This window comes from Erpetoichthys calabaricus, chromosome 4 (assembly GCF_900747795.2).
Source record: "Erpetoichthys calabaricus chromosome 4, fErpCal1.3, whole genome shotgun sequence".
Taxonomy (NCBI): Eukaryota; Metazoa; Chordata; class Cladistia; order Polypteriformes; family Polypteridae; genus Erpetoichthys; species Erpetoichthys calabaricus.
In genome coordinates this window covers 23,390,195-23,405,057 of record NC_041397.2, presented here as the reverse complement: position 1 = coordinate 23,405,057, position 14,863 = coordinate 23,390,195, and the positions used below count along the sequence as shown (strand labels likewise).

Genomic DNA, 14,863 nt, shown 5'->3' with positions numbered 1-14,863 from the left:
TATCACTTGCACCTTCTCTCGCATTTTCACTCTCAACTGGAGACGATATAATGGAGCAGGGTCCCAGGAAATCTGCGCATTCGTCTGCCTGTTCCAGGTCAGTCTCCGAGAGGCCATACCTTGCACTCGGGCCAGATGTCTGTCCAGACTTTGATGCAGCTTTAAGTTTCTTTTCCGGTTCTTTCTGACTTTTCTTCTTGTTACTCATGCTTGTATATTGTAGTGGAAGTTCCTTGGTCGGATTAAATACAGGATGCCTCTAAATAATATTGAATAAGTGGGAAAATAAAGCCGCTGCTCTGCTTCAGATGTCCATCTCCTATAACGGACGAGACCAATCCCACTATTCTTTTTCCGTGTAATATTTAAATATGACATTAATGATCTTAATAACTATTTATTATATTGCAGCCATCTTGATAATATCACCAAATTTAATGAAAGGCTTTCCTTTTAGACTGAATTTATCTATAACGTGTGTTCATTCCTAAAGCTTTTGAAATGTATTATAAAGTGTTGTAATGTTTCTTTTTTTCACCCACATTGTATGTTTTTCACTCTCTCTATATATAAAAATCCAGCGTTTGTCTGTAGAGAACCACTTCACGGATTTAGATCAATAATTTGCTCGTACATTACGATAGATTTGGCGACTTCTCTAATCTCGCTAAGTATCATAGTTCACTTGCGGTACCGATTTATTTGCGTGAATCTGAGGGAGACACAGCAGGGCGGGGCCCTCCTCACTCATGCGCCAGCCACGGGACGTATCTTACATTCACTTAGCTAGTGAACGAGAGAACTACTTAACGGATTTAGATCAGGTTTTTTTTCTAGAATTTGCTCGAACATTCCGGTTGATTTTGTGACTTCTGTCATCACGCTGAGAATCATAGTTCACTTGCAGGAGCGATATATTTGTGTTAATCCGAGACAGAGGCTGTGGGCCAAGGGTAAGGGGAAGCGTGACGTCAGGAGTGGGGAGTCGGTCTACCTCTGTGTTTTGGAGCATAGCTTGCTTCCGCTTAGCTAGCGATACCTTTTTGTTTATTGATTCTGAAAGTCTGTTCTGTGTCACTACTACGCGGGCGGAGCCACAGGGAACGGCTAGTATAATATAAATACTGATTTAGTCCACAATGCCTTAACCAAAATCTATCAATTATTCAATTTAATTCAGTTCAGTTAAGTTTATTTTTGTATAGCACTCCTCACTGAGTGCAGGTACAGAGCGCTGTGGCAAGGTTTTGGGTAAAATGCAAGTATTGATTTTACAAATGACTAAATAATGCATTAGTTCACATAAACCATCAGATTTCTTTAAAGAAGCAGAAAACAAAGTGAGAACTGACACTATCTGTCCATTAATTAAGTGCTGAACGATGGCTTGATAATATGAACTATTAATACTTCGCTCCTTGATTGATTTGAATCCAACCATATCCTTGTCTGTTGGATTTAATTGATATAAATGTCTCTTATAGCTGTATTGCCATATACTATTGGTCACACATTTGTAATTAACATTATGAGCACATTTTTAATATCATTTTTCTCAAAGGTAATACTAAATCTTTGTGCTCTTTATTCAGTGTATTTCAAGTCAACTTATCATCAGTCTCATTGCCTAGTATACCATTATGCCCCATAAACCATATTAGTTCCACTAAGACTTTATTCGTGTGGTAACTCTGTTAACTTGTGTTTCTAGAATCAGTTTTCCAATTAGCCAATTTCCCAGACTCTAACACTACCATGGGCGATAAAGAATCGGTGAAAACGGCAGCCTACTGAAACTTTGTTTCAGTTACCCATTCCAGAGCCCAATGGCATGTGCTTCTTCCAGCTCGGTAATTTACTGCCGAATGACTGGAGGGATTTGACTTCAGAGACTCTCTTGCGTCATACTGTCACTGGAATCAACTCGCGCTATGACCCAGAGGAGTTGCCTAGCCCCGGCCGCGGTGGTTTCCTCTGCCCGTAAAATAACACACTGATGATGGAGCTTTAGTGGGAAGACGATGAACATGTAAAACTGCCCGGACGTCCCTGTACGCGATCCTGCCCACCAAAGCCTGCCATTCTGATTAACTTTAGTGCACTGCAAGGACGCAACGGTAAGTGGGTGTTATTGTAAGTGTGACGTTGGCAAAATCAAGTGTGTTCCGCGACAGTGAACTTGGCCGGTTGATTTCATGCATTTAACGTCGATGTGGAATGTACCTCTGCGTGATTTAGGGTGCATCAGGCGGCTTGGAAAAGAAATCGGCGAGGTGTCCAATCCAGTGCGCAGGTGCTGTTGATGACCTGTTGGTGACCGCCAGACCGGTCCTAAATGTTCCACGTGCTTTGACGAGACCTCCAGACTTTTCGCGATCGCCTTACACACGCCGCTGATGTGTTCGTTTTTATTACTGAGACACAGTCCTTCTGGAAATGTTGTGCTACTTTAAAACGTCTAATGAAAGTAATAAGAGTCAAGAGCTCTGATGTACATAGTTGTAGAGAAAGAATTTACTAAACTTGACAAGAATGATGTAAGACTGTTCTTGTGGTAAAGACAGAGGGCAAGTACAAGGTAAAATGCATTTTGCTTTTACGATTGTATGCAACTAAATATAGATGGATAGATAAATAGAAATATATTTAGCAAACTCGTAATCCGGTGAAGGGCAGCCTGAAATAAATTCAAGAATTTCGGCAAGCAACTGGATTGCAGGATTGATACTGACACTCTGTCACTTCACTACTTGTTGCCACATTCTTCATAATGAAGGATCGTTTATTTTAACATTCTCATAATTCGTATGAAATCATTTTTGTGGGGTCAAAGTACTTCAGAGCTACAGTTAAAACTCTAAAACAATAGTGGAATATAGAGCTGTGTCCTAACTGCACTTGAGCTTTGTTAAACATGTCTGATCGCCGCTAATCAGATGCTGTGTGATGTGAAATTTCTAAAGAGGCCCACTTTCCTTATATTTATTAGTCTGCCCTGTGGTGGACTAACACCCTGTTACTTTTTTGCCCCATACCCTTTGCTTTTCAAGTGGGCTTCAGTTTTCTTTAATCCAGTAGCTAGTAAAACAAACTCAAAAGGTTAATGAATGTATTAAAAAGGTGGTAATATTTGTAAATGTGCTGGTTTACACACATCAGTTATCTTTTAATTATTATTTTTAGTTATTGTTTCAGTTATTATTGGGTATCTGGTTAACTTCGAAAAAAATGAATGTATTAAAAATGTGATATTTATAAATGTGCTGGTTACGCACATCAGTTATAATTTAATCATTATTTTTCATTATTATTATATTAGTTATTAGTTTTGGTTATTATTGGCCACCTGGTTAACTTAGAAAAAGAATAGCACAGTTAACTACAACACATTTCTGACGCTGTAACACTAAAATGCAGAAAAATTAACTAGTGAATATTTTAATTATACATTCTATTAAAATTCAAAGTTTAAAGTAAGGTCATTATTTCAGATAAGGAACACAGATGTTTCCAGGTGAGTTAGTAATACACATTTTACTGTGCTCTGTACATTTGACAGTATTAACCCTACAGACAAAAGAATTTTGGTAAACGAGAGGAGTCCATTCAGTCCATCAAGCTGGTTTGGTTGTCTAATAGCTAGGTTGCCCAAAGATTTCACACTTTCTAATAGCTTTGATTTTTTTAAAGATTTTTTAGACTGTATTTGGCTAAAAAGACACATTTAGAGAGATTTTTTTAATCTGTATGTTTGGTTTATTTTCAAAAACCCAGAACATTACAATGTTACAATCAAACATATAATAATAACACATACATTCATACATGGGAGGCATGGTGGCGCAGTGGATAGCGCTGCTGCCTCGCATTTAGGAAACCTGGGTTCACTTCCAGGGTCCTCCCTGCGTGGAGTTTGCATGTTCTCCCTGTGTCTGCATGGGTTTCCTCCAACAGTCCAAAGACATGTAGGTTAGGTGCATTGGCGATTCTAAATTGGCCCTAGTGTGTGCTTGGTGTGTGGGTGTGTTTGTGTGTGTCCTGCGCTGGGTTGGCACCCTGCCCGGGATTGGTTCCTGCCTTGTGCCCTGTGTTGGCTGGGATTGGCTCCAGCAGACCCCCGTGACCCTGTGTTTGGATTCAGCAGGTTGGAAAATGGATGGATATTATAAATATAATAAAACAATTAATAGCATACAAAAGTGCATCACAGGTCAGTATGTGTATTTTTTTTTTGGTGTTTTTGTCCACCATGGCCAACTGACCATATCATCGGACTGTCATTTAGAGACTTGAAAAAGCAATTATATATTTAAGGACTCTATTTTAAGTGTGTATTTTGTGTACTGTTGTATGCATTATTATTCTTTACTTCTTTGACACCTTGTAAAGCCCTTTGAGGTACATCATTTGAATGAAAATGTGGCCTAAAATGCTATGTTGTTTTTGTAATATTGATTCATTCTTGCCATATTTTTAAAAGGTTTTGGACATTTTCTCTAAGAGAGAATTAGTTTTTTTTCTAATTTAAGATAATACAGAACAAGGCTCACCCACTGAGTTATATGAGGTTGGTTGTGCTTCTTCCAGTTGAGCAGATAAGTTGTAGTTGTGTGGTGTCGACTTTTACAATTGATTTAACTCTGCACCTTAATGCCATCAAGGAAGAACACTAAATATTACCACTCGTGTATTAGGATTGAATGTAACACTGAGGCTATCTGAGATATCTGTAAAAATGTTGGTCCCAAATTATGTTAATTTAGTTTATTTCCAAAACACATGGCCTAGTGAAGCTGGAGTTGAGTCTTACTTGGGTACATTTTGGACAATTTAAAACAAGTTAAATGTCACCAATGAAAGAACTTTAATTAAATTATGGAATGTATGGCACATGTAGAACTAAATTGTATTTAATGTATGGCTGAGTTCCACTCTTTTTCTGAGATGCCAACTGCAAGGTCCCTTTCCAAGCGTTCCTTAGGATCTTTGAATGGTAGATTTTTGTTTAAATATATTTATATTTGTTGAAATGCTATCTGAGTCATCCATCCTTCCATTATCCAACCCGCTATATCCTAACTACAGGGTCACGGGGGTCTACTGGAGCCAATCTCAGCCAACACAGGGCACAAGGCAGGAAACAAGCCTCGGGCAGGTCGCCAGCCCACCATAGGGCACATGCACACACACACACTAGGGACAATTTAGGATCACCAATGCACCTAACCTGCATGTCTTTGGACTGTGGGAGGAAACCTGAGTACCCGGAGGAAACCCACGCAGACACGGGGAGAACATGAAAACTCCACGCGGGAAGTGAACCTGGGTCTTCTAACTGCGAGGCAGCAGCGCTATCCACTGTGCCACCGTGCCGTCCTATCCGAGTCATGTGACTAACCAGTATGGCCTCTAAGGTTAATACTGGTGCCAGATATGGAAATTTTTAACAAAATTTCTAATTTTCATATTGAAAAAAGTATGGAAACAATCATGAGCAAAATAGTCGATAAGATTTAAATACGTTGTTTGCTTAAAGGCCTCAAGTGCCTTAATCCCTAGTATATTCCATAAGTTAAAGACTGAGTAGGTCTGAGAAGGTTTGAAAAAGGTGATTATCATGTATACAAGAAACAGATAAGAGCATCCCTCCCTGCCTTGGAGCATGTCCTGCATTGGTTCCATCAAGTGGACGACTGGACTGCTGGTAACTTGATGATAGTTAGTATTGATTGGAGCACAGAGCTGGGCATACAAGGAAGATTAGGAATGGGATTTGCTTTCCACTGCAAGTCAGGTGGGTGTGAATTCATGAATTTCTGTAGATGTCCAAGATATTATAGTGTGTATATTTGCTAGCCAGTAGTGAGATTGAAAGTTAGGTAGTGCCATATCGCTTTAACTTTTTGTAGAGTTGCCTTTTTGAATGTGTGGTCAGATTAAATTTCCAGATGAATGATGATGTAATTGAGTCTAATGTCATTTTAGAGAGGTGTTGAGATTGTTTCTGTTAACAGGCGTGGAGCTGCATGGTAGCAACACACAAAACAGAGATGGAGCAACCAACAGAGTAACAACATTGTAAACAGCATCACAGCCTCAACAGATCAGTCCAACAGCGCCTGCATTTTCAAGCATTTTGAAATAGTAGTAGCATTGTGTGTGTAGCTATGTTATATGGGTTGGAGACGGTGGCACTGACCAGAAAGCAGGAGACAGAGCTGGAGGTGGCAGAGTTAAAGATGCTAATATTTGCATTGGGTGTGACGAGGATGGACAGGATTAGAAATGAGGACATTAGAGGGTCAGCTCAAGTTGGATGGTTGGGAGGCAAAGTCAGAGAGCCGAGATTGCATTGGTTTGGACATTTGCAGAGGAGAGATGCTGAGTGTATTGGGAGAAGGATGCTAAGAATAGAGCTGCCAGGGAAGAGGAAAAGAGGAAGGCCTAAGCGAAGGTTTATGGATGTGGTGAGAGAGGACATGCAGGTGATGGGTGTAACAGAGCAAGATGCAGAGGTCAAAGATATGGAAGAAGATGATCCGCTTTGGCAACCCCTAACAGGAGCAGCAGAAAGAAGAAGAAGAAGTAGCATTGTGTGTATACAGAGTACAGTGAGTGTAACATGCAACATGTTGCCTCTCTCTGGCACCATGATAAGCTTCATTTTGTTGAATAGAAAACACAGATCAGCTGATCTCAATTAAAGGAAAAGGTCAATATTTTCAAAGTAGAAATCCAAGGGTGGTATTCCTTTGGGATGGAGTCCCAAATAAAGGGCTAGCACCAAGAATAAGGAGGGAGAAGGTAAAGGAGGCACTGAAAAAAAAAATGAAAAATGGAAAGGCAACATGGCCAGATGAAATTTTAGCACAAGTATGGAACAGTTTAGGAGAAGAGGGAGTAAATGTGTTGTGGGATCTAATACAAAAGATTTATGAACAGGAGAGAACACCAGAGGAGTGGAGCCTTGCTCCCTTGGTCTCCTGCTGCCACTACTCTAACTTAAATGGGAGCCCTCCTGGAGCGATCGGTCCCTCTTATTCTCCAGATCACTCAGCAGGAGCAGCTCTTGGTCCCCTCTTGAACAGCAGCAGCACACTCCTGTCCTGGGACTGTCTTCTTGGCTGTCTGCCTCCGCTCCTCGTCACACTGGCTTGTGTCTGAATCCTGCCCTTTCTCTATCATGTCCCTTTAACCTCTGACTTTCTTTTTGACCTTCTCACTTCTCTCGCTCAAGTGAGAAGGATGTTGGCTTGTGTAGATCAGCAAGCTGTTTGGGTATTCATTTATAGTAACACAAGTCATCATGCCCTGTGGCATATGCAGATCCATAGCTGATATCCAAACGAGCAGCAACAGCGGACTGTGTAATCTGTCAGTCTTTTCTGATGAAGGCATTTGCCATGTCGATGGAGGTTTGTGTGAGTGATGTTGATGGTCGACCAGATTGAGCTTTGTCAGTTACACTTGTTCTTCCCAGTTTAAACCTTTCTACCCAATCATTCATAAACTTCTCGTTGAGTCCTGCTGTTTCAACTTATGCACTGAGCCAACATCCTCTTGTGAGGTTCAGCAGGTTTCACTCACTCTGCTCAAAGAAATCTCATTACGGCAAATTGTTCAACAATGGCACAGTATCACAGCAGAGCATCCATGTTAATTTGACCTTAGCTTCAACTAGACTGACAGGAGAGCACTGCGCTGTGTGTGCTCAAACTACCCATAAGTCATTCCAAATGTCAGCTTCTATTCATTGTGGTTACCACGTAATTTTCAAATTGCATTTACTTTTTGATTTACTATTGTTCATACATCAAAACCAGTAAAAGAGTGGCACCATTACCTTTATGCGTAGTTCCCTATTGAACATTTTTATTCTATTGAATACTAGGGGGCTCTGCCCCCTGCTCGCTTTGCTCGCCCACCCCCAGGTTTGGTTTACCAGATAAACAATTTAAAGAGATTGTTATTTTCATGGGAATTGTTACATTTGCATTATTTTCACTTTTACTTTAAAAGTTTTGTAAAAACAATATTTCTCCTTTATTTCCTGCCCCAGGTGTGGTTAAATCTCTTTCTCGCGTGACGTATAACGCTGCTCGCGTTGTGAAGGGGGGTGGCTGAACGCACACTAAGGAGATGCAGTCGGATCAACTGCTGTTTTGCTGCTGCTGCTGGTGAGCTGCGTGCTCTACTTGTCACGCTGCGCATCGATCATTTAAAAGCCTGTCCTTCTGTCTCACTGCCTTGTCTTGCATGACGTTAAAGTGCCTCTCGCAGGACGTCAAATTGTCTTCCGAGAAGATCACGTCTCGTCTCCCTGCCAAGATTTTTTTTTATAATAGAGAGATGTGGTTAAATAAAAGTTAATTACTTGCTTCAGATCTGACTTTGTAAAATTTGGACTAGAAGCACAAATGTGTTATGAATATAATACTATGTCACTTAAATGTATTACTTGCTGAGTTCTCTGTTATGTGTAATGCAAGTTTTCTTTTAAGGTAAGTACAAATAACTTCAAGACAAAGTATTCTGATTGAGGGGCTTACAACAATGTGTATATGTAATATAGCTTTTGTATAGCACTTGTCACTTATGTGAAAAATATACATATATACATCTTTATTACATTCATGTTTTCTTTGTGGAGAGCAAAACTATAGCTACAGTACATACAGAAGACAACAATGAGCAGAACATTGATATAGATTGTGTTCTTTTCTTTTTTTTGTGATTTTTAGGAGTCTGCCTTATCTCCCCGACAGAACTACTTCATCAGGTTAATCGTAATATTTAAGAGCGGCTATGCAGAAATCAAAAGATAAAATGAGTCCTCATCCTGCTGTCCAGGCTGTTATCGACCTCTCTGCTGGAGCATTTGGTAAAGAAAAGCATTTATTAAATAAGTGGTGTACCTTGGGTTTGTAAAAATGAATGAGTTATGCCATATGCACACTAATCAGCCACAACATTAAAACCACTTCCCTAATATTGTGTATGACCCCCTCGTGCCACCAAAATAGCTCCGACCTGTCGAGGCATGGACTCCACTAGACCTCTGAAGGTGACCTCTGGTAAGATGTTAGCAGCAGATCTTTTTAAGTTCTGTAAGTTGGGAAGTTGGCCCTCTTTGGATCTGACTTGTTTTTCTACCACTTCAAATGGAAGCTTGATTGATTGAGATCAGGGGAATTTGGAGGCTACATCTTGAACTCTGTCATGTTCCTCAAACCATTCCTAAACAATTCTTGGAGTATGACAAAGGGTGCATTATCATGCTGAAAGAGGCCACAGCCATCATGTAATGTCACTGGGGTGTATATAGTCTGCAACAATGTTTAGGTTGGTGATGTATGTCAAAGTAACATCCACATGAATGCAAGGACCTGAGGTTTCACAGCAGAACATTGCCCAGAGCATCACACTGCCTCCGTTGGCTTTCTGTTCTTACCATAGTAGATTCTGCTGCCATTTCTTCCTCAGGTAAATGACGTGCACACACACGCCCAGCCATCCGCACAATGTAAAAGAAAATTTGATTCCTCAGAACAGGCCACGTTCTTCCATTGCTCCATGATGCATTTCTGATGCTCACATGCTCATTGTAGGCTCTTTTGACAGTGAACAGGAGTCAGCATGGGCACTCTAAATGGTCTGTGGGTACGCAGCAAGCTGTGATGCATAAGGTGTTCTGACACCCTTCTCCCATGGTGAGCATTACGTTTTTCAGCAATTTGTGCTACAGTAGCTCTTCTGTGTGTTCAGAACAGACAAGCTAGCCTTCGCTCCCCACACACATCAGTGTGCTTTGGGTGTCCATGATCCTGTCACTGGTTCATTGATTGTCCTTCCTTGGACCAGTTTTGGTAGGTATTAACCAGTAAATGCTGGGAACACCCCACAACACCTGCCATTTTGGAGATGCCCTAGCCATCACAGTTTGCCCCTTGTCAAATATGCTCAGATCCTTACACTTGCCCATTTTTGCTGCATCCAAGACATCACTTTGAAGAACTGACTGTTCACTAGCTGCCTAATATATCCCACCCCTTGACAGGTCCCACTGTAACGAGGTGATCGGTATTAGTCACTTCACTCCTCAGTGGTTTTAATGGTGTTGCTGATTGGTGTACAGTAGAATGCATGATCCAAGTTGATTTCCTTCAACCTTAGAAATATATGTTCAATATGTTGAGTAATTTAGTAGAGGAAATGGAATTAATTACCTAGAAGAGTATATCCTAATATTCTGCCGTGAAGAAAAAAATATTTATGAAAGGACCATTTTAAGCATAAGTGAATGTTAATATTTACAAGCATTTCCATACTATAGTTTTATACAGTCATATGAAAAAGTTTGGGAACCCCTCTTAATTCTTTGGATTTTTGTTTATCATTGGCTGAGCTTTCAAAGTAGCAACTTCCTTTTAATATATGACATGCCTTATGGAAACAGTAGTATTTCAGCAGGGACATTAAGTTTATTGGATTAACAGAAAATATGCATCATAACAAAACTAGACAGATGCATAAATTTGGGCACCCCAACAGAGATATGACATCAATACTTAGTTGAGCCTCCTTTTGCAAATATAACAGCCTCTAGACGCTGTCCTCGTATAGCCTTTGATGAGTGTCTGGATTCTGGATGGAGGTATTTTTTACCATTCTTCCATACAAAATCTCTCCAATTCAGTTAAATTTGATCTCTGCCGAGCATGGACAGCCTGCTTCAAATCATCCCATAGATTTTCAATGATATTCAAGTCAGGGGACTGTGACGGCCATTCCAGAACATTGTACTTTGTAGATTTCAAACTGTGTTTTGGGTCATTGTCTTGTTGGGATATCCAACTCCTGCGTAACTTCAACTTTGTGACTGACGCTTGAACGTTAACTTAAAGAATTTCTTAATATTGGGTTGAATTCAACCGACCCTTGACTTTAACAAGGGCCCCAGTCCCTGAACTAGCCACACAGCCCCACAGCATGATGGAACCTCCGCCAAATTTGACAGTAGGTAGCAGGTGTTTTTCTTGGAATGCGGTGTTCTTCTTCCACCATGCAAAGCGCTTTTTTTTTTTATGACCAAATAACTCAATTTTTGTCTCATCAATCCAAAGCACTTTGTTCCAAAATGAATCTGGCTTGTCTAAATGAGCATTTGCATACAACAAGCGACTCTGTTTGTGGCGTGAGTGCAGAAAGGGCTTCTTTCTTATCACCCTGCCATACAGATGTTCTTTGTCCAAATTGCGCTGAACTGTAGAACGATGTACAGATGTTCTTACAGGTCTTTGGAGGTGATCTGTGGTTGTCTGTCACAATTCTCACAATCCTGCTCATATGACACTCCTGTATTTTTCTTGGCCTGCCAGACCTGCTGGGTTTAACAGCAACTGTGCCTGTGGCCTTCCATTTCCTGATTCCATTCCTTACAGTTGAAACTGACCGTTTAAACCTCTGAGATAGCTTTTCGTAGCCTTCCCCTAAACCATGAGACTGAACAATCTTTGTTTTCAGATCTTTTGAGAGTTGCTTTGAGGATCCCATGCTGTCACTCTTCAGAGGAGAGTCAAAGGGAAGCACAACTTGCGATTGACCTCCTTAAATACCTTTATATCTCATGACTGGACACACCTGTCTATGAAGTTCAAGGCTTAATGAGCTAATCCAACTAATTTGGTGTTGCAAGTAATCAGCATTGAGCAGTGACGGGCATTCAAATCAGCAAAATGACAAGGGGGCCCACATTTTTGCACAGCCAGTTTTTCACATTTGATTTAATTTCATACAACTAAATACTGCTTCACTAAAAATCTTTGTTCAGAAAACACCCCAGTACTCAGATGTTCCTAGGAAATGAACGACATACCACTGTTATCTTTTTTGTTGAAAGTAGAGTCAATTATTATGCAGGCTGAGAGGGGTCCCCACACTTTTTCTTATGACTGCATTGTTTCATTCCATAACAGATTTATGGTATCATATATGGACCAAACAGGGCAGTTCCAACGCTGTCACTGGACCAAGCTGAAGCCCAGAGAGGCAGTGAGTAGGTCAAACACAGACATTTTATTAGACATAATCGGTACAAGAGGGGAAGTAATGGGGCAGCACGGTGGCACAGTGGGTAGTGCTGCTGCCTCGCAGTAAGGAGATTTGGGTTCGCTTCCTGGGTCCTCCCTGAGTGGAGTCTGCATGTTCTCCCTGTGTCTGCGTGGGTTTCCTCCAGGTGCTCCGGTTTCCTCCCACAGTCCAAAGACTTGCAGGTAAGGTGCATTGATTCTAAATTGTCCCTAGTGTGTGCTTGGTGTGTGTGTGTGTGTGTGTGCGCGCCCTGCGGTGGGCTGGCTCCCTGCCCGGGGTTTGTTTCCTGCCTTGCGCCCAGTGTTGGCTGGGATTGCCTCCCCCTGTGACCCTGTATTTAGGATATAGCGAGTTAGATAATGGATGGATGGATGGGGAAGTAATGGAGAACAATTAATAACAACAAAAAAAACAATAAACCTCTAGGCCCATAATAATCTTCCTCAAATACGGGGCCTTCAGAAAATGTTCAGACCCCTTTACATTTTTTACATTTTGTTATGTAGCAGCCTTATCTCAAAATCATTTAAAGTCATTTTTCCCTCATCAAACAATACTCAATACCTCAGAATGATAAAGCGAAAACAGGATTTTAGGAAATTTTGCTAATTTTTTTGTATTAAAAGTTAAAACAACTGAAATATCACATTGCCACCAGTATTGAGACCTTTTATTCGGTACTTTGTTGAAGCACTTTGGCAATGGTTATGTCCTGGAATCTTCTTGGGTTTCATGTGTCACGCTTCACTCACTTCGATTTGGGGATTTTCAGCCATTCTTCTCTGCTGATCCTCTTGAGCTCTGTCAGGTTGGATGGAGACTGTCAGTGGACAGATATTATCAGGTACCTCCAGAGATGTCTGACTGGGCCACTCAAGGACATTCATAAAGTTGTCCCTAAGTCAGTCCTGTGCTTCTTTTGCTTTGTGTTTATTGTCATTGTCTTGTTATGAGGTGAACCTTTGGCCCAGTCTGAGGTCCTGAGTGCTCCGGAGCAGATTTCCATTAAGGATATCTCTGTACTTTACATTTTTCAGCTTTTCTTCAACCCTGTCTAGTCTCCTAGTCCCACCCCTGAATAACAACTCCACGGCCACCACCCTGTTTCAGCGTTGAATGGTAATGCACAGTAATGACCGGGGCATTGTGTCCACCAGCCATGGTGCTAAACTTGGTGTCATCAGACTAGAAAATCTTGTTTCTCACAGTTTGTGAGTCCTTTAGGTGTCTTTTTGCAAACTTCAAGTGGGCTTCCATGTGTTTCTTTTACTGAGGAGAGGCTTCCTTCTGGCCACTCTGTCATAAAGCCCAGATAAGTGGAGTGTTGCAGTGATTGTTGTCCTTCTGAAAGTTTCTCTGCTCCCCACACAGTTTGTCTGATTAATGTTATTTTTTTGTAAGCTCAGATTTGTGGCAGATGAAATTTAATGTCAGTAAATGTAAAGTATTACACATAGGAAGTAAAATTGTTAAGTTTGAAGTCTGAAGATCAAAGTACACTTTACGAGAAAAATTTAGGACTCGACACTATCAACTGCCAGACAGTGTTCAGAAGCCATTAAGAAGGCTAACAGAATGCCGGGTTATATAGCACCTTGATATGTGGAGTACAAGTCCAGGGAGGTTCTGCTCAAGCTTTATAACACACTGGTGAGGCCTCATCTGGAGTACTGGGTGCAGTTTTGGTCTCCAGGCTACAAAAAGGACATAACAGCACTAGAAAAGGACCAGAGAATAGCAACCAGGCCGAGTCCAGGACTGCAGAGGATGAATTATAAGGAAAGATAATACGAGCTGAGCCTTTTCAGTTTAATCAAAAAGAGATTAACAGAGGACATGAGTTAAGTGTTTAAAATTCTGAAGGGAATTAGTCCATTGGATCGAAACTGTGACTTTAAAATGAGTTCATCATAAACACAGGGACATAGAAATTTGTTAAGAGTAAATTTTGTACAAACATTAGGAAGTTTTTCTTCAAACAGAGAGCCACAGACACATGGAATAAGCTACCAAGTAGTGTGTTAGACAGTAGGACTTTAGGGACTTTCAAAACTTGACTTGTTATTTTGGAAGAATTAAGTGGACAGGACTGGTGAGCTTTATTGGGCTGAATGGCCTGTTCTTCTGTAGATTAGACTTGGCCAAGCCTAGTTTGTCCCATGTGTGATAGGATGAATCAGTTTGGCCTAGGAAAGTGCGATTGCAGGCTAAAACTAGTTTAGACTAGGACTAATCAGTTTGTTCTGGGAACTCTACATTGATATCGGCATAATCTGGTTTGGGCTGGGTTCATCCTATCGTACTTTATCCAGACTGTTTTGGTCTGTTTAGTGTGTCCTAAAATCAGGATTGGCTGGTAACACACACACACACATATATTTTATATATAATATCAGAATAACTAAAAATGAAGAAAATCTAAAAAGAAAGAAAAGAAAACCTGTGACTTGGTCGTCCCAGTGAGGCATTATGATTAAGCACGCGTATTGCTGTTGTTATAAAGGAACCCCCCATAATGTTTCTTGACACACTTCTGCTGAATAATTTGTTGTCTTAGTGTTGTTGTGTCAGAGAGAAGATGTGCAGCATTGTTCATAATGACACTGTTTTGTTTTAAATCTCTCCTTTACTATGACCCCTGGTGCATCAGAGTGTGTCCCATAACTGAAGCTGCCCCTTTAATTAGCTTGTTGATTCGGTGGGCCTCTCTTGAATTGATGTTACCAGCCCAGCACACCACAGTGTAAGAAATCCCACTGGCCATCCCAGAGTT

General features: G+C 40.8%; 1 protein-coding gene across 3 annotated transcripts in view; it reads left to right on the top strand.

The window, feature by feature from the left end:
- slc25a15a (solute carrier family 25 member 15a) overlaps positions 1-14,863 on the top strand; it is a 61,416-nt gene that overhangs the window by 15,719 nt on the left and 30,834 nt on the right. For 2 of the 3 annotated variants that reach the window (XR_003715925.2, XM_028799254.2), the window contains exon 3: positions 8,742-8,881. Coding sequence is in view for 2 of the 3 variants with exons in the window: in XM_028799254.2 (XP_028655087.2) it covers positions 8,806-8,881 (76 nt within the window). In the remaining variant the exon portion in view is untranslated. Of the gene's footprint in view, positions 1-1,951; positions 2,118-8,741; positions 8,882-14,863 lie in introns of those variants that run through there. The other variant, XM_028799256.2, reaches the window with a different exon arrangement.